This window comes from Drosophila sechellia, chromosome 3R (assembly GCF_004382195.2).
Source record: "Drosophila sechellia strain sech25 chromosome 3R, ASM438219v1, whole genome shotgun sequence".
In the NCBI taxonomy this organism is placed as follows: Eukaryota; Metazoa; Arthropoda; class Insecta; order Diptera; family Drosophilidae; genus Drosophila; species Drosophila sechellia.
In genome coordinates, this window is record NC_045952.1 from 11,627,678 (window position 1) to 11,646,027 (window position 18,350).

Sequence of the window (18,350 nt, forward strand, 5' to 3'; positions counted from 1 at the left end):
TAAAATGTATGTAAGGTTTAAAGCTTTTATAAGCCATTTTTAACGCCTGAGTTGATATTTTATCCGACAGATTGTTTAAATGTACCGCCAAATTTATCGATATGTTGAGCCAGTGGTTCACTAGTTCCGGCTTGAAACTAGTTCGTTTATTGAGTCACCCTAACATGAAAGAAAACTATCGATGGCGGTGGCAACAGACCAACCATCGCTGTCGGCGATGGTTCCATCCCTATTTCTTCCACCTCTAATTTTCGGCTAAACAAGCGTTTTCTCGTTTCTCAAAAAGCAATCCGATTTTATCAATAAAAGAGGACGATTTCACCAGCCATGGCAACTTTAGACGCGGAAGGCAACGAGGAGCAGTTTGGCAGTGATCAGGCGAAGTCGATGTCGGGCCCAATCATTGGGATTATCTATCCGCCGCCGGAAGTCAGAAGCATCCTTTACCAAAAAGAAAACAAACTTTTTTCTCATTTTAACCATTTTTACTCAAAATACATTAATATAATACACATTTAGCGTTTCCCATACTCAGTTACAAAAGCTTTAACTATTAGATATCGTTGACAAGACCGCCAGTTTTGTGGCTCGCAATGGACCGGAATTCGAGGCGCGCATCCGTCAAAATGAGCTGGGCAATCCGAAGTTTAACTTCTTGAATGGGGGAGATCCCTACCACGCATACTACAGACACAAGGTCAACGAGTTCCGCGAGGGCAATGGTATGTTTTGGTTCAATTCCCTCATCTTCCTTTTTATACATGAGATCGTCACGCCTTCTAGATGCCGGTATCACTGCCCTTGCCAGCATGAAGCAGCTGGCGGTGACCAGTGCCGCCCAACAGCGCCAGCAAGAGCTTCTCAAGCAAGTCGTGGAGCAGCAGTTCGTACCAAAGGAACCTCCGCCTGAATTCGAGTTCATAGCCGATCCGCCTTCCATTTCGGCGCTGGATTTGTAAGTGTCCGCTCGCCGGGAAGTTCCAATGGCTGTCTTATTGTCTTCCATATCTTTTCAGGGACATTGTGAAGCTAACCGCTCAATTTGTGGCCCGTAATGGCCGACAGTTTCTGACCAATCTTATGAGCCGGGAGCAGCGTAACTTCCAGTTCGACTTCCTGCGACCGCAGCACTCGCTCTTCCAGTACTTCACCAAGTTGCTGGAACAGTATACCAAGGTCCTGATACCTCCGAAGGATTTGCTGGGCAAACTGCGCTCCGAGAGCGCACCGGGCAGGAGCAGCATGAACCAGGTGCTGGAGCATGTTAAATATCGGGCCAACTGGCAGCGTCATCAAGAAGCACAACGTCGCCGCGAGGAGGAGAAGATCGAAAGGGAGCGCGTGGCCTATGCCCAAATCGATTGGCACGACTTTGTGGTGGTGGAGACGGTGGACTATCAGCCATTCGAATCGGGCAACTTCCCGCCACCAACGAATCCCGACGAGGTAGGTGCCCGTGTGCTAATGGAGGAGCGTCTAATGGACGAGGAGGGCGATACAGAAATGCAGATCGAGTCGGACGACGAGGGCGACTCCCAGGCGAACAACCTATTAGACAGCGGTCTGAAGCTCTCGCAAATGGAGAACCGTGTGGGTATACAAATGAAGAACGTATCGTCGTATGGCCAGCCGACTGGCCCCAAGAGAGACAACACCCAGGTGCAAGACATGGACGAAGCCTCTAGTGATGAGGACACTCCAACCACTAAGTTGCAGCCATCTGTGGCGCCAATGCTGCCGCCCACCCACGACAAAGTGGTGGTCAAGAAATACGATCCCAAAGCAACGCAACCGAAGCAGGCGCCAATGCCTACGGATGAGTATCTCATCTCGCCGATTACAGGAGAAAAGATCCCGGCTTCCAAGGTCTCTGAGCACATGCGCATCGGTCTATTGGATCCACGCTGGGTGGAACAGCGCGACAAGCATACTGTGGAGAAAATCAATCAAGATAATGTGTTCGCCGCGGGCACAGCTATCGAGGCGAGTCTCAAGCAACTGGCTGAGCGTCGTACGGATATCTTTGGTGTAGGCGACGAGGAGACCGTCATTGGTAAGAAGCTAGGCGAAGAGGAGACCAAGAAGGACGATCGCGTCACCTGGGACGGACACACGTCCAGTGTGGAGGCAGCTACGAGAGCAGCACGAGCAAATATCACCCTGGAGGAACAAATTCATCAAATCCACAAGGTCAAGGGACTGCTGCCCGACGAGGAGAAGGAGAAAATCGGACCCAAACCGGTGGGAAACAAGGCGACGCTTTCAGCTCCGCCGCAGCCGTCAACCAAGTCGCAGCACAGTCACTCCAGCCAGAGTCAGCACCACCAAGGCGGCGGAGGTGGTCACCACGGGCATCATAATCCTCATCATCACCATCCACCGCATCAGCAGGCGCCACCTCACCAGTCGCACCACCATCACCCGCCGCAGCAGCCTCAACCGGTAATGCAGCTGATGCAACTGCGTCCAACCATGATGCGTAAGTAACAAATAGTGTGCAACTCGCTTCGAGGGCTAAGCGTTTTTATTTTGCAGAGCCGCCGTTTGGAGCTGGTGGTGGAGGGTACATGAACATGCAGCCTGGTGGAATTCCTCAGCAAATTGCACCTGCTCCACCTGTTGATATAATAGAGGAGGAGCCGCCTTCTAAAAAAATTCGAAGCGAGGACAACCTGATTCCAGAAGCAGAGTTCATTGCCACCCACAAGGTAAGTTTGATTTGGGAATCTGGCTATCTATTGGTATATAACCCATTTTATATTTTTTTCAGAGCCCTGTGACCATTCAGGTTTTGGTACCCAATTCCGACAAATCAGAGTGGAAGCTTAATGGCCAAATGATAGCCGTGACCATGGCACTTTCCGAACCCATTGCCAATCTGAAGACGAAGCTGCAGGACGAAACTGGCATGCCACCTGCCAAGCAGAAGATATTTTATGAGGTAAGAATACAATTAATGTTCCGAAAACTATTATTTCAATGTCACTTATTTTTCAGGGAATGTTCTTCAAAGACAGCAATACCATGGCTTTTTACAATCTTGTAAACGGAACCACGGTGCATTTACAGGTCAAGGAGCGTGGTGGACGCAAGAAGTAGGCGGATCAAAGATTAAAAGCATACCAGACACAATAAGGAGTGGGCCATACATAAAAATTTATTTGTATATGGTTTCGCATAAATTTGTAATAAATCGTCAATCACAGAATTTGTTAATTGCACTTAAGTTCTGTCAATTCCAGGATACGTTTAAGAAGGAATCGGTTTGTGATTTCGGGAATGTACGGAGTATAAACTGGAATGTTACGTTGGGCTTTCGGAGAGTTTATGTGTTGGGATTGGACAGGACGCGCGCCATTTCGCGATATCGTAGTAGCATTGGAGCGTAGATTTCCTCGCTGTCCTTGTGTGGTTCGCATACAAGGCTCAGCTTGTTGCTTGTCAGACTTAGGATATAATCTCGGTAACAGAGAGGCGTCCCCTCTTCCCCCGCCTCTTGAAGGTACAGAGCGTAGGCGGATCGGTAAGCGGCTCCCAGTAGGGCGGCCTCATATCCTTCGTCCTGCAAGAAATATCTTGCTTGAATTGCTTGGCCTTGCAAAACAGTTGTTATAAACTCACCTGGATATGGACGGGAGCATTGAACACATCGGCAATTGTTTGCAGGATGGATTTGTTAACAGATGCGCCTCCTGTGACAAGGATTTGGGTCTCGGGTCCGAATTTGTACCCAAGGTCTTCAGCCACAGCGCGGTGATGCAGCATCTGGCCTTCAACTAGGGCGCGAATTTCGATTTGGGGCGAGCTGAATCTGTAAAGCGAAATAATTATTTTAAAGAATTCAGTAGAAGGGAAATGGGCATTAAGAAAAAGTATAAACGACAAAAACATGATCACGTTGGTAAAAAGTCATTTCTAAAAATAACTATTTACAGATGTCTGTTAACTGATTATGAGTCATTGCATTCATGTCTGGCCTAAAACAGCTAAATTTCAGTCCGACTTACTTGATTACACCCCTAGCCGCGTCCGGAAAACTGGGATTCATTTCCTTATTCCATCGCAGAATACCCTGCACCTTGGGAATGATTTCCATGTCGTTAAAGTGCACGGCCATATTCCCAAAGTTTCCACGGGGCGTGGAGTCAAGATACTCATTGAATTTATCCCAATTGCCGCCGGTTGTCTTCTTGTTCATTTCCTCGCGGACCAACGAAGCATTTCTAAAACTAAAAAAGGACATTTAAATAAACTAAGATATAATGTCCAAGAAATAATTTACCATAGAAGGCCCATGAATTCTTCCGTTTCGGTGGGATGGCAGAGTATATGACCCTCCTCCCAGTTTAGCGGCTCCTTCAGGCTCATCATTAAGGTGTCACTTGTGCCCAGGGAAATGGTGAGCCAACTGCTGCCCACCAACATTCCAGACAGCGCCGATGGATTGTCTCCCGTGCTAGCAGCCACTTTGCAATCGGGCGAAAAACTAAAGCGCTCCACAAAGTACGGAGAGACGTTGCCTAAAATCGAATTCGGACTGACCGGAATGTCCAGGCGCTTGTCCAGATCGGGTGCGCACACATTCAGGCATTCTTTGGACCAGTTCTTCTTACGGATATCCAGCAGATTCATGCCGGAACCATCACTGAAGTCAATTGGAGCGACGGAGCCCAAAAATAGCGATGATATAAAACTGCTGACCAATGAGATTCGGCTTGCCTCTTCGTAGGCGTGGCAGCGTTGCTGATATATCTTCCGGATTTGGGGACCCGTGAAGCGTTCGTAGCACTTGGAGCCCGTCAGTTCCACCATGTTAAGTGTGCCACCAACAGCCATCTCCATCTCTAGGCACTGTTTGGTGGTGGTGGCGTCCATCCAAATCGGAGTACGATTAACTACAAAGGCGGAGTCGTCGATTTGTGCGTGAAGGAACTTCTCGGAATCGAGGTTTTGCAGCGTGTTGATTCCATGCTTGGACCAGTAGAGCGATCCGTGCTGCTGTCCGGAGCCACTGATGGCTGCTACGGTGCTAAGATCCGCCTGCTGCATAACCAGTCGGTCCAGGACAATGTCCATGGCCTTCACCCACATCACTGGTTGTACAAAGTATCTAAAAAAAGATTGTTTGGTTAGCACATTTATATTTAATGGTTATATTGTATGGTCCCTGATATAGGAAGGTTGAAAAAACTTTAAGTTATGGAGACCCATTCTGGTGTAATAAAACTTACATTTAGTTTTTTTATCTATAACTGCCTGAAATGGGGCCCTAAGTTTTATCGGACAAATACCCCACAGCGCAAGATATACAAACGTAAAATATATTACACTATTTGCTTTACAAAAACAATCATCCCACTAAAATCTTCAATTGGATTAATGGATAGTGATGAAACAGACTCACTCATTTTTGATAATTCCAGCGTTGGCTCCTCCGGTGGTCCGGAACTCCGGCAAATCGGTGTCGAATTTCACTTCCGCCGCGGCAACCACCTCCAAGCTGGAGCCCAGCAGGACGGCTTTGAGCTGAGAGGAGTAAGTGGGGCAGCAATTAGCGATATGGAGACACACCTCGAAAATAACGATCAAACACAGAGGGCAACTAGGAGTCACCGCTAGCGTCATTCAGGGATTGTGAAAGTTATTGCGGCTCTATTAAGATAATGGTGGGGGCCAATACCTCCGAACATGAATTTCAATAATCAAACCATAATAGTTAAATCGGTTGGCGCTCGCGTCTTTAGCAGATAAGCGAGAAACGAGCCCCGGTCACCGCAACTGATAAGAGTAGTTTGTGTTTCAAGGGCTAACAGGTTCCCGAGTTCCGTTTGACCTTTTCCAGTAACACCATTCGCACGCAGTTGGCCCAGATGTGGTCGGTTTGGAGACGCCTCCACATCTCAGATGCAAAGATACTACGTAGGCAGTTCCAGTTCTCACCTTTTGCGTGCTCAAGTCGAAGCCAAGAAATGTTCGTTTCAGCTGCTTTGGCGGACCCATGTTCGAACTGCTTCCGGATCTGTTGGGAGTTGGGAAAATTAAACACAGCACCGCATGCGGCACTGCCCGATTCCACGGCTTTAATACCCGGAGAACACGAGAACCTCTACTTTTGTTGACGGTACCACAATTATTTGAGTTGCTAGTGTGACCGTCGCTGGGGGAAAAACCATAATGTTTCATGTTTTCTTTGGCGCGCTTTTCAAATCTGCACTTGCTTTAGAAATCTGTTAAAATGAAAAAGTAATGCACAAAGTTTGGGCAAAATCAGATTAATGCTTAGTAAAATAATTCATCGAAAAATCCTTTGCAAGAACCTAAAAGTATTTCAGAAGTATTTCCTTGCAAATATCGAAAACATGTCTATATATAAAAAGTTTACTTTAGAATTATATTAACAAGGTTAAACATTTTACATTTGACTTAATTTCTAGACTTTACGATATTCGAAAAGCAGGTTGGCAGCACCACGCCACTGTTACTTGGTATAATCTAACGGCTCATTACGCTGCCACACTTTTATTTTGCCAGGAAGGAAATCGCCAGTTAAAGATTACAATTAGAAAATTAAGTTAAATTGATGAGATATTTGAGTCCGCCTAAGTGAATATGTCGCTGGATTATGAGAAGATGAGCTGGACGGGTGAGTTTTAAGCCTTTCCAGGCTCCAAACGGGTGCAGACCACGTCAGTGGGTTTCTCCCAATCGTCCGGTTTTCCGTGGACCCAAAAAATGGGCCATGAATTAAAGTGCCGTATCATAATCGTCTGATCATCCTTCCAGATGTGCGGGATCAATTCAGAACGTGGCGTGAGGAGACAGGTCGCCACAGCGAGGAGGTGGTCCAGCTGTGGGTTGCTGTGCTGGAGGACAAGGTGCACAAGACCGGCAACGAGCGGCATCTTATCCTGGAGCAGGTGATCATCGCGGCATTGGATACGGCTCGCTTTGACATAGCCACCGAGTGCACCAAGCAGCTGGCCCTCGAGTTCCCAGGCAGCCTGCGCGTGATGAAGTTCAAAGCGATGCGCTACGAGGCTCTGGAGCAGTACGATGAGGCTGACGAGGTCCTGGACGCAATCATTGCTAAGGACGAAACAAATGCCGCGCCCAGGAAGCGCAAGATTGCCATCCTCAAGGCCCGTGGTCGTCGCCTGGAGGCCATCAAGGAGCTCAACGAGTATCTGAAGAAGTAAGAAGGCTCAGTTCAGGAGATTTTTGGAAGAATGAAACCAAATTAGTTTCCGGCATCCGGTTGCTAGACAAAACTCCTAATCTTACCATGTACGACAATCTCATAAATATGTAATATTCCTTCAGATTTATGTCTGACCAGGAGGCATGGCACGAGCTGTGCAACATGTATCTGGCTGAGGGCGAGTTTGGCAAAGCTGCTTTTTGCATGGAGGAGGTTTTGCTGCACAATCCCCATAGCCATCTAATACACCAGCGCTTGGCGGAAATACGGTACACAATGGTGAGCTATATAACCCCGCTAACCCCTAATGAAGTCCATTTGATAAAGTAGTTTTATTTCAGGGTGGCGTCGAGAATATGGAATCGGCTCGCACTTACTATTCGCAGGCCCTGAAGCTTAATCCGCATAACTTGAGGGCCCTTTATGGCATTTACCTGTGCTGCAACCATTTGGACAATTCCCGAGCTGTAAGCTCCAAGCGGAAGGAGCTGCAAAAGTTAAGTCAATGGGCCCTTGAACAACTTTTGTCAAAACAAACGATTGTACCCTTGGAGGCTGCCTTTGGAAACCTGGAAATCAAATCGAATTGACCAATATAAGCACTACTAATTTGTGCAATAGATGCCAGCATGTAATGGTTCCAAATATTCTCAGAAGTGGATTTCCAGTTTCTGTTCTTAAAGCAAGTTACATAGATAAACAATCAAAGAAACAATTTTATAATCAGTCTAAGCAACTGTTTTTGGTGGTCTAGTATTGTTGACGGCAATGAAACCGGATAATTTACATTATTGAGGTAGGCAAAAAAGGTCCTGTAATAAATTTAGATTAAACGCAATGAACTGCTTACTTTTTATCTTTTGGCTGGCCTCAAGTTTTTAAACAATATCAACTCGTGCCCATGTATTTACATCCGTAAAATTAATCGGGCACTGAACGACATTCAGAATAAGACGAAGAACATTTATTCTGAAGATGGTATACGTTTGTTTACTTGACTATTCGATGAGGTCATTGACTCTTATTATTGTAAAAATGGCTTTAATGCACTAGATTAATTCTCACTAGGCTTGTGCGTGTCCATCGCCATACGATTGCAAATTTATATACGTACATGGAAATAACCATATGCATATTTACTTGCATAGCACTGTAGGTGCAATCGACGACTGCAGGGCAGCGCTGATAATCCAGCGGACGGTTAAAAATAGTCCAACAATGGGACATAATGCAATCAGTGGAATACCCCTCCCTCCTTCGGCATATTACTTCAATTAGTGGAGGAGCCCTTGCCGTACATCCGTCCGCTGTGCGATTTTCTGGAATGCTTTGGCCGGAAGATGTCCTTGAAAGTGAGTGCGGATGCGGGTGGAGGCTTCTCCGAATTGCTGGTGGAGTCTGGACCCTGTCCTTGTGAGGAAGACAGCGTCGCATGAACTGCACTCCTGCTGGTCGGAAGTCCATCGAGGTATTTTAGCTGGGGAAGCACCTGTAGTATATACTCGCGGGGTATTTGGCCCCCGAAAACAGTGCGGATGCCAGGATTTCCCATGCAAGAGAGCTGATCCAGCGCAGGACACTGCCGTTCGATGCGGTGTATCCAGTCGGTTATATTTGCTATATCGCAATTGTTGATCCTGCAAGACGAATACTATAGATGTTATTGCGTGGACCACTTTATGCTAAATTCAGGGTAATCACCACAGGATCCTTAAGCTCGGCAAGTAGGGAAAAGTGTTTATGTCCAAGTTTACGTTGCGATCCAGGATTAACGTGTCCAGATCCTCGAAAAAGGAGAGAAATCTCAGATTTCGGAAATCATTGTGACTCAAATCGAGAAACTTGGTCTGCGCTGCGAATTTGTCTGCCAGTCGCCGCGGAATTGTCTTCAGGTTCTCATAGGCCAGCGAAATGCGCCCGTTGTCCTCCAGGATGCTTTCCGTAAATGAAACATCTTCACTTGGACCACTGCTGATGGAAATGTTGCCGCTAAAGGAGTACGGATTCGACGTAATCATCTTCCCCTCGTTGGGTTCGGTCAGCAGAACGTCGTTATATTCGTAGTTCAAGCTCTCCAACGACTGGATATTGGCACAATTCCTGAGCACCTCTGTTAGGCAGGTATTCGACGGACTGGAAGCGGGATATTATGGCCATAATATAGATTTTGGATGCCTATCTACTACCTGTCTTCGGAGTTGGAGCGTTCAGAGGTCGATGTTCCAGACATAACGGCGTAGATCTACATAACTGGCAGCTGATCCTAATCTTGGTGTATTCCAATCGGGATCGGGACTCCGCCGGATGGTATTTATTTTGGTCCAACGTCTGTGGTAGACTGAGGGAAAAATGACACTTGACTCCCGCTCCGCGCACATTATCTGGATCTTCCGCTCCCCAAGCAAACACATACCCGAATATGTGAGTGTATTGAAACAATTGTCATCTTGGTGGTCACAATCACCCAACGCACTCAAAGTACACTCGAAAAATCACTGTTGGAAATTTAAATAGGTTAAGAATCTTTACTACCACAATTTTATAGTAATTCATTTCCCTTTTACTATAAAATAAGTTTATTAAAAAACGTTTTTTTCTGTGTAAAATTACTCGTTCAGATTAGTAAGTGTGAATGCACATACATTTGTACTTGCAAGTCGAGAACAACAAAGTAAGGTATGAGGAAGAAATCTCTATTGTTTTTCCTTTGTTGATGATGATACTCTTCCACGGAATTATCTACGGAGATGGTGTGTTAGTTTTGCTGAACGCTTGGTATACTATTTAGATATTGGTTTACCGAACTACTTATCAAGTTAGGAGTACTTTCGGTAAGAGGGCTTAAGGTGTTCTTTCTTATCTCTTTTATCAAACTCAGGAACTTTGTATTACCTTACGTGGCTTGGAACAATTGGTCTATGTTGTTTCGCTGGATATAATATATGTATAGCTAAATAATAAGAGCTCCTTGCATTATAAATCACTTTTATTTACTTGTTTGTTCATTTAGAGTTGACCGATTGTGCTGATTTCGACATGCAGGCGGAAAGAGAAGGAAAACGTGAAAATATGTAGATTATGTGACTTTAATCTAGTCTTACAGCATGGCCCCTGCGGACTTTCGCTCTCAGCAATACCGCTCGTAAAGCTGCCTGGTACTATGTTACTCTGGTCTGGTCTCGTACCGCTGGGGCTGGAATGGAGCACGGCGAGTGGGCCAGTGGTCGGCAGTCAGCTCCACGCGGCAAAAGCTCAGCAAGATCAATCCGAATTAAGTCGAATCGAAAGTGTTAATGATGTTAGGTGGAACAATTTAATTTTAAGAATTGTTTTGCCTTGTAAATACCGACAAGGGAGAACTCTTCCGATAGGGGGAGTGCGTGGGAGAAATTTCGAAACTTCTTTGTCACATATTTTTGAATCAAATTTTTTTGTAGGACTATTATAACAAAATAACTTAAAAAAATAAGTCATATATACTAAATTTAGTAAGCCATATGACTCTCTTAATTATCCAATAGGAATCTAAACTTATTAGGTTTCCCGGTTGATCTTTTGAATTGGACTTTAAGTTATTTGAATGGCAGGATGGTACTCTATAAAAATGTTTTTTCTTGTACCGATCTTGTACATATCTGGCGTACCACGAGGGAAGCACCTAGGTGGGCTCAATTTTACCGTATTTATACTATTTATCATATTTTATCCTATTTATTACCTATCTACCCTCAGTTATAATACCTTCTCGTTTACTTATGTATGCAGATGAGAGGATATGATATATATAATTTATTGGGTCAGGGACGCCTTACTTTACAAACTTATCAACAAATCAAGAATATCGTCTTACTGTAGAGTAGAGTGTTACGATATTCAAAAAGCAGGTTGGCAGCGCCACGCCACTGTTATTTGGTATAATTTAACGGCTCACTACGCTGCCACACTTTTATTTTGACAGGAAGGAAATCGCCAGTTAAAGATTACAATTAGAAAATTAAGTTAAATTGATGAGATATTTGAGTCCGCCTAAGTGAATATGTCGCTGGATTATGAGAAGATGAGCTGGACGGGTGAGTTTTAAGCCTTTCCAGGCTCCAAACGGGTGCAGACCACGTCAGTGGGTTTCTCCCAATCGTCCGGTTTTCCGTGGACCCAAAAAATGGGCCATGAATTAAAGTGCCGTATCATAATCGTCTGATCATCCTTCCAGATGTGCGGGATCAATTCAGAACGTGGCGTGAGGAGACAGGTCGCCACAGCGAGGAGGTGGTCCAGCTGTGGGTTGCTGTGCTGGAGGACAAGGTGCACAAGACCGGCAACGAGCGGCATCTTATCCTGGAGCAGGTGATCATCGCGGCATTGGATACGGCTCGCTTTGACATAGCTACCGAGTGCACCAAGCAGCTGGCCCTCGAGTTCCCAGGCAGCCTGCGCGTGATGAAGTTCAAAGCGATGCGCTACGAGGCTCTGGAGCAGTACGATGAGGCTGACGAGGTCCTGGACGCAATCATTGCTAAGGACGAAACAAATGCCGCGCCCAGGAAGCGCAAGATTGCCATCCTCAAGGCCCGTGGTCGTCGCCTGGAGGCCATCAAGGAGCTCAACGAGTATCTGAAGAAGTAAGAAGGCTCAGTTCAGGAGATTTTTGGAAGAATGAAACCAAATTAGTTTCCGGCATCCGGTTGCTAGACAAAACTCCTAATCTTACCATGTACGACAATCTCATAAATATGTAATATTCCTTCAGATTTATGTCTGACCAGGAGACATGGCACGAGCTGTGCAACATGTATCTGGCTGAGGGCGAGTTTGGCAAAGCTGCTTTTTGTATGGAGGAGGTTTTGCTGCACAATCCCCATAGCCATCTAATACACCAGCGCTTGGCGGAAATACGGTACACAATGGTGAGCTATATAACCCCGCTAACCCCTAATGAAGTCCATTTGATAAAGTAGTTTTATTTCAGGGTGGCGTCGAGAATATGGAATCGGCTCGCACTTACTATTCGCAGGCCCTGAAGCTTAATCCGCATAACTTGAGGGCCCTTTATGGCATTTACCTGTGCTGCAACCAATTGGACAACTCCCGAGCCGTGAGCTCCAAGCGGAAGGAGCTGCAAAAGTTAAGTCAATGGGCCCTTGAACAACTTTTGTCAAAACAAACGATTGTACCCTTGGAGGCTGCCTTTGGAAACCTGGAAATCAAATCGAATTGACTAATATAAGCACTACTAATTTGTGCAATAGATGCCAGAATGTAATGGTTCCAAATATCCTCAGAAGTGGGTTTCCAGTTTCTGTTCTTTAAGCAAGTTACATAGATAAACAATCAAAGAAACAATTTTATAATCAGTCCAAGCAACTGTTTTTGGTGGTCTAGTATTGTTGACGGCATTGAAACCGGATAATTTAAAACATTTATTATTGAGGTAGGCAAAAATAGTCCTTTAATAAATTTAGATTAATCGCAATGAACTGCTTACTTTTTATCTTTTGGCTGGCCTCAAGTTTTTAAACAATATCAACTCGTGCCCATGTATTTACATCCGTAAAATTAATCGGGCACTGAACGACATTCAGAATAAGACGAAGAACATTTATTCTGAAGATGGTATACGTTTGTTTACTTGACTATTCGATGAGGTCATTGACTCTTATTATTGTAAAAATGGCTTTAATGCACTAGATTAATTCTCACTAGGCTTGTGCGTGTCCATCGCCATACGATTGCAAATTTATATACGTACATGGAAATAACCATATGCATATTTACTTGCATAGCACTGTAGGTGCAATCGACGACTGCAGGGCAGCGCTGATAATCCAGCGGACGGTTAAAAATAGTCCAACAATGGGACATAATGCAATCAGTGGAATACCCCTCCCTCCTTCGGCATATTACTTCAATTAGTGGAGGAGCCCTTGCCGTACATCCGTCCGCTGTGCGATTTTCTGGAATGCTTTGGCCGGAAGATGTCCTTGAAAGTGAGTGCGGATGCGGGTGGAGGCTTCTCCGAATTGCTGGTGGAGTCTGGACCCTGTCCTTGTGAGGAAGACAGCGTCGCATGAACTGCACTCCTGCTGGTCGGAAGTCCATCGAGGTATTTTAGCTGGGGAAGCACCTGTAGTATATACTCGCGGGGTATTTGGCCCCCGAAAACAGTGCGGATGCCAGGATTTCCCATGCAAGAGAGCTGATCCAGCGCAGGACACTGCCGTTCGATGCGGTGTATCCAGTCGGTTATATTTGCTATATCGCAATTGTTGATCCTGCAAGACGAATACTATAGATGTTATTGCGTGGACCACTTTATGCTAAATTCAGGGTAATCACCACAGGATCCTTAAGCTCGGCAAGTAGGGAAAAGTGTTTATGTCCAAGTTTACGTTGCGATCCAGGATTAACGTGTCCAGATCCTCGAAAAAGGAGAGAAATCTCAGATTTCGGAAATCATTGTGACTCAAATCGAGAAACTTGGTCTGCGCTGCGAATTTGTCGGCCAGTCGCCGCGGAATTGTCTTCAGGTTCTCATAGGCCAGCGAAATGCGCCCGTTGTCCTCCAGGATGCTTTCCGTAAATGAAACATCTTCGCTTGGACCACTGCTGATGGAAATGTTGCCGCTAAAGGAGTACGGATTCGACGTAATCATCTTCCCCTCGTTGGGTTCGGTCAGCAGAACGTCGTTATATTCGTAGTTCAAGCTCTCCAACGACTGGATATTGGCACAATTCCTGAGCACCTCTGTTAGGCAGGTATTCGACGGACTGGAAGCGGGATATTATGGCCATAATATAGATTTTGGATGCCTATCTACTACCTGTCTTCGGAGTTGGAGCGTTCAGAGGTCGATGTTCCAGACATAACGGCGTAGATCTACATAACTGGCAGCTGATCCTAATCTTGGTGTATTCCAATCGGGATCGGGACTCCGCCGGATGGTATTTATTTTGGTCCAACGTCTGTGGTAGACTGAGGGAAAAATGACACTTGACTCCCGCTCCGCGCACATTATCTGGATCTTCCGCTCCCCAAGCAAACACATACCCGAATATGTGAGTGTATTGAAACAATTGTCATCTTGGTGGTCACAATCACCCAACGCACTCAAAGTACACTCGAAAAATCACTGTTGGAAATTTAAATAGGTTAAGAATCTTTACTACCACAATTTTATAGTAATTCATTTCCCTTTTACTATAAAATAAGTTTATTAAAAAACGTTTTTTTCTGTGTAAAATTACTCGTTCAGATTAGTAAGTGTGAATGCACATACATTTGTACTTGCAAGTCGAGAACAACAAAGTAAGGTATGAGGAAGAAATCTCTATTGTTTTTCCTTTGTTGATGATGATACTCTTCCACGGAATTATCTACGGAAATGGTGTGTTAGTTTTGCTGAACGCTTGGTATACTATTTAGATATTGGTTTACCGAACTACTTATCAAGTTAGGAGTACTTTCGGTAAGAGGGCTTAAGGTGTTCTTTCTTATCTCTTTTATCAAACTCAGGAACTTTGTATTACCTTACGTGGCTTGGAACAATTGGTCTATGTTGTTTCGCTGGATATAATATATGTATAGCTAAATAATAAGAGCTCCTTGCATTATAAATCACTTTTATTTACTTGTTTGTTCATTTAGAGTTGACCGATTGTGCTGATTTCGACATGCAGGCGGAAAGAGAAGGAAAACGTGAAAATATGTAGATTATGTGACTTTAATCTAGTCTTACAGCACGGCCCCTGTTATGTTTATTTTTATTTTGCTGGTAATCAAAGTTTACTATTAACGCTCACTACAGAGGCTTGACTGTAGTTACACCTTACACACTGATCGTCACTGTTTGGGCTGACATCTTTGGCTCTTACCCCAAGCTTCGATTCGATTCACTCATTCATTAAGTTAATTTACCCACGAGCACTCCCAGTCGAGAGAGACCAAACGGCAGCACTAGTAGGCGATTCCACTAGACGATATAGTGGAACTCGGAGGGGCGAGCCCCCGGCGGACTTTCGCTCTCAGCAATACCGCTCGTAAAGCTGCCTGGTACTATGTTACTCTGGTCTGGTCTCGTACCGCTGGGGCTGGAATGGAGCACGGCGAGTGGGCCAGTGGTCGGCAGTCAGCTCCACGCTCTAGACCCCAATAGTTCGGCGCGGCCTACACGCGGCAAAAGCTCAGCAAGATCGATCCGAATCGAGTCGAATCGAATTGAATCGACTTTTCGAGTGTGTGCGACGAGTGCGAGTGTTATTTTCGTGGCGGTGCACGACTACAGCTGTTGTCCAATTCTCGAGCGGCGCTTGGCCTCGAGTTGCAAATCGCAGCGGTAATAACAAAAACACGTCTGGGTTTACATAAATATGCAATTGAGCATGCGAGCATAGCAAATACTAAATTTAGTTTGTTATTGATTACTCGGGTTGCCAGTGGCGTCACCCCCCCAAACAACCATCCAATCGATTGTAACACAGGGAAAAAACCAATAGCTGCAGTACTAATGTGTCATGAAGTGAACAAAATTTTATGTATATTATGTTATTGTGTAACGAATATGTTTAAAATTACATCATTTAACATTCCATTTGTATTTAATTTTTAAACAAGTAATTCATATGCATTTGGCTCCAACTCGTGAACATTTATAGTTAAATTATCACACATATGTGAACAAATCACTTAACATTTTTTATTTAACTATTTCAGTTTGTATATTTTTAAGCTGTACAGTTTTTTATAATATTAATATTCACATACAAACTGTCTAGTAACTAATTTTTCGCAATCAAATGAGGGCAAACTGTTTAAAACAGGTTTCTGATAAGTTACTCTAAGCCAAATTCGTTTTCAATGTGATTACTCGGTTTAGTGGAGCATAATTTCTCTCTGTGCGACAGACCCCACATATTTATTGATTAAGTGACAACATACGATGAGCAACAGCATGCCATACATACATACTACAGGTGGAGGTGGTCCAGCTGTGGGTTGCTGTGCTGGAGGACAAGGTGCACAAGACCGGCAACGAGCGGCATCTTATCCTGGAGCAGGTGATCATCGCGGCATTGGATACGGCTCGCTTTGACATAGCTACCGAGTGCACCAAGCAGCTGGCCCTCGAGTTCCCAGGCAGCCTGCGCGTGATGAAGTTCAAAGCGATGCGCTACGAGGCTCTGGAGCAGTACGATGAGGCTGACGAGGTCCTGGACGCAATCATTGCTAAGGACGAAACAAATGCCGCGCCCAGGAAGCGCAAGATTGCCATCCTCAAGGCCCGTGGTCGTCGCCTGGAGGCCATCAAGGAGCTCAACGAGTATCTGAAGAAGTAAGAAGGCTCAGTTCAGGAGATTTTTGGAAGAATGAAACCAAATTAGTTTCCGGCATCCGGTTGCTAGACAAAACTCCTAATCTTACCATGTACGACAATCTCATAAATATGTAATATTCCGACGGTTAAAATAGTCCAACAATGGGACATAATGCAATCAGTGGAATACCCCTCCCTCCTTCGGCATATTACTTCAATTAGTGGAGGAGCCCTTGCCGTACATCCGTCCGCTGTGCGATTTTCTGGAATGCTTTGGCCGGAAGATGTCCTTGAAAGTGAGTGCGGATGCGGGTGGAGGCTTCTCCGAATTGCTGGTGGAGTCTGGACCCTGTCCTTGTGAGGAAGACAGCGTCGCATGAACTGCACTCCTGCTGGTCGGAAGTCCATCGAGGTATTTTAGCTGGGGAAGCACCTGTAGTATATACTCGCGGGGTATTTGGCCCCCGAAAACAGTGCGGATGCCAGGATTTCCCATGCAAGAGAGCTGATCCAGCGCAGGACACTGCCGTTCGATGCGGTGTATCCAGTCGGTTATATTTGCTATATCGCAATTGTTGATCCTGCAAGACGAATACTATAGATGTTATTGCGTGGACCACTTTATGCTAAATTCAGGGTAATCACCACAGGATCCTTAAGCTCGGCAAGTAGGGAAAAGTGTTTATGTCCAAGTTTACGTTGCGATCCAGGATTAACGTGTCCAGATCCTCGAAAAAGGAGAGAAATCTCAGATTTCGGAAATCATTGTGACTCAAATCGAGAAACTTGGTCTGCGCTGCGAATTTGTCGGCCAGTCGCCGCGGAATTGTCTTCAGGTTCTCATAGGCCAGCGAAATGCGCCCGTTGTCCTCCAGGATGCTTTCCGTAAATGAAACATCTTCGCTTGGACCACTGCTGATGGAAATGTTGCCGCTAAAGGAGTACGGATTCGACGTAATCATCTTCCCCTCGTTGGGTTCGGTCAGCAGAACGTCGTTATATTCGTAGTTCAAGCTCTCCAACGACTGGATATTGGCACAATTCCTGAGCACCTCTGTTAGGCAGGTATTCGACGGACTGGAAGCGGGATATTATGGCCATAATATAGATTTTGGATGCCTATCTACTACCTGTCTTCGGAGTTGGAGCGTTCAGAGGTCGATGTTCCAGACATAACGGCGTAGATCTACATAACTGGCAGCTGATCCTAATCTTGGTGTATTCCAATCGGGATCGGGACTCCGCCGGATGGTATTTATTTTGGTCCAACGTCTGTGGTAGACTGAGGGAAAAATGACACTTGACTCCCGCTCCGCGCACATTATCTGGATCTTCCGCTCCCCAAGCAAACACATACCCGAATATGTGAGTGTATTGAAACAATTGTCATCTTGGTGGTCACAATCACCCAACGCACTCAAAGTACACTCGAAAAATCACTGTTGGAAATTTAAATAGGTTAAGAATCTTTACTACCACAATTTTATAGTAATTCATTTCCCTTTTACTATAAAATAAGTTTATTAAAAAACGTTTTTTTCTGTGTAAAATTACTCGTTCAGATTAGTAAGTGTGAATGCACATACATTTGTACTTGCAAGTCGAGAACAACAAAGTAAGGTATGAGGAAGAAATCTCTATTGTTTTTCCTTTGTTGATGATGATACTCTTCCACGGAATTATCTACGGAAATGGTGTGTTAGTTTTGCTGAACGCTTGGTATACTATTTAGATATTGGTTTACCGAACTACTTATCAAGTTAGGAGTACTTTCGGTAAGAGGGCTTAAGGTGTTCTTTCTTATCTCTTTTATCAAACTCAGGAACTTTGTATTACCTTACGTG

The 18,350-nt window shown here is 45.0% G+C and overlaps 8 protein-coding genes across 9 annotated transcripts; 4 read left to right on the forward strand and 4 right to left on the reverse strand.

The window, feature by feature from the left end:
* Positions 1 to 230: 230 nt before the first annotated feature.
* Positions 231 to 3,216, forward strand: LOC6616814 (splicing factor 3A subunit 1). The gene is made up of 7 exons (XM_002041115.2): positions 231 to 436; positions 558 to 722; positions 784 to 955; positions 1,017 to 2,479; positions 2,536 to 2,708; positions 2,771 to 2,941; positions 2,998 to 3,216. Exons 1-7 carry the CDS (start codon positions 328 to 330, stop codon positions 3,097 to 3,099), a joined length of 2,355 nt encoding a protein of 784 aa, XP_002041151.1. The 5' UTR covers positions 231 to 327; the 3' UTR covers positions 3,100 to 3,216.
* On the reverse strand, positions 3,140 to 6,131 carry LOC6616815 (xylulose kinase). The gene is made up of 6 exons (XM_002041116.2): positions 5,941 to 6,131; positions 5,405 to 5,526; positions 4,283 to 5,110; positions 4,008 to 4,229; positions 3,622 to 3,811; positions 3,140 to 3,562 (listed from the first exon to the last, which is right to left on the reverse strand). The coding sequence occupies exons 1-6, from the start codon at positions 5,998 to 6,000 to the stop codon at positions 3,326 to 3,328; spliced, it is 1,659 nt and encodes a 552-aa protein (XP_002041152.1). The 5' UTR covers positions 6,001 to 6,131; the 3' UTR covers positions 3,140 to 3,325.
* Positions 6,132 to 6,503: 372 nt separating this feature from the next.
* Positions 6,504 to 8,036, forward strand: LOC116801702 (ER membrane protein complex subunit 2-like). Its single transcript, XM_032722810.1, has 4 exons — positions 6,504 to 6,643; positions 6,784 to 7,192; positions 7,321 to 7,477; positions 7,540 to 8,036. Exons 1-4 carry the CDS (start codon positions 6,610 to 6,612, stop codon positions 7,786 to 7,788), a joined length of 849 nt encoding a protein of 282 aa, XP_032578701.1. The 5' UTR covers positions 6,504 to 6,609; the 3' UTR covers positions 7,789 to 8,036.
* Positions 8,037 to 8,147: 111 nt separating this feature from the next.
* LOC6621741 (leucine-rich melanocyte differentiation-associated protein) lies at positions 8,148 to 10,268 on the reverse strand. 2 transcript variants are annotated; one of them, XM_032722816.1, is made up of 6 exons: positions 9,999 to 10,268; positions 9,841 to 9,937; positions 9,612 to 9,693; positions 9,385 to 9,536; positions 8,900 to 9,331; positions 8,148 to 8,835 (listed from the first exon to the last, which is right to left on the reverse strand). In XM_032722816.1, the coding sequence occupies exons 4-6, from the start codon at positions 9,426 to 9,428 to the stop codon at positions 8,469 to 8,471; spliced, it is 843 nt and encodes a 280-aa protein (XP_032578707.1). In that variant the 5' UTR covers positions 9,429 to 9,536; positions 9,612 to 9,693; positions 9,841 to 9,937; positions 9,999 to 10,268; the 3' UTR covers positions 8,148 to 8,468. The 2 variants fall into 2 exon arrangements, with proteins under 2 accessions (XP_032578707.1, XP_032578706.1); XM_032722815.1 differs by having other exon boundaries at positions 9,612 to 9,937.
* Positions 10,269 to 11,136: 868 nt separating this feature from the next.
* On the forward strand, positions 11,137 to 12,668 carry LOC6616816 (ER membrane protein complex subunit 2). Its single transcript, XM_032722809.1, has 4 exons — positions 11,137 to 11,268; positions 11,409 to 11,817; positions 11,946 to 12,102; positions 12,165 to 12,668. Exons 1-4 carry the CDS (start codon positions 11,235 to 11,237, stop codon positions 12,411 to 12,413), a joined length of 849 nt encoding a protein of 282 aa, XP_032578700.1. The 5' UTR covers positions 11,137 to 11,234; the 3' UTR covers positions 12,414 to 12,668.
* Positions 12,578 to 14,325, reverse strand: LOC116801703 (leucine-rich melanocyte differentiation-associated protein-like). The gene is made up of 4 exons (XM_032722812.1): positions 14,244 to 14,325; positions 14,017 to 14,168; positions 13,532 to 13,963; positions 12,578 to 13,467 (listed from the first exon to the last, which is right to left on the reverse strand). The coding sequence occupies exons 2-4, from the start codon at positions 14,058 to 14,060 to the stop codon at positions 13,101 to 13,103; spliced, it is 843 nt and encodes a 280-aa protein (XP_032578703.1). The 5' UTR covers positions 14,061 to 14,168; positions 14,244 to 14,325; the 3' UTR covers positions 12,578 to 13,100.
* On the forward strand, positions 14,180 to 16,528 carry LOC6621266 (ER membrane protein complex subunit 2). Its single transcript, XM_032722740.1, has 2 exons — positions 14,180 to 14,251; positions 16,166 to 16,528. The coding sequence occupies exons 1-2, from the start codon at positions 14,180 to 14,182 to the stop codon at positions 16,526 to 16,528; spliced, it is 435 nt and encodes a 144-aa protein (XP_032578631.1).
* On the reverse strand, positions 15,698 to 17,945 carry LOC6616817 (leucine-rich melanocyte differentiation-associated protein). The gene is made up of 5 exons (XM_002041118.2): positions 17,864 to 17,945; positions 17,637 to 17,788; positions 17,152 to 17,583; positions 16,614 to 17,087; positions 15,698 to 16,516 (listed from the first exon to the last, which is right to left on the reverse strand). The coding sequence occupies exons 2-4, from the start codon at positions 17,678 to 17,680 to the stop codon at positions 16,721 to 16,723; spliced, it is 843 nt and encodes a 280-aa protein (XP_002041154.1). The 5' UTR covers positions 17,681 to 17,788; positions 17,864 to 17,945; the 3' UTR covers positions 15,698 to 16,516; positions 16,614 to 16,720.
* Positions 17,946 to 18,350: the final 405 nt, after the last annotated feature.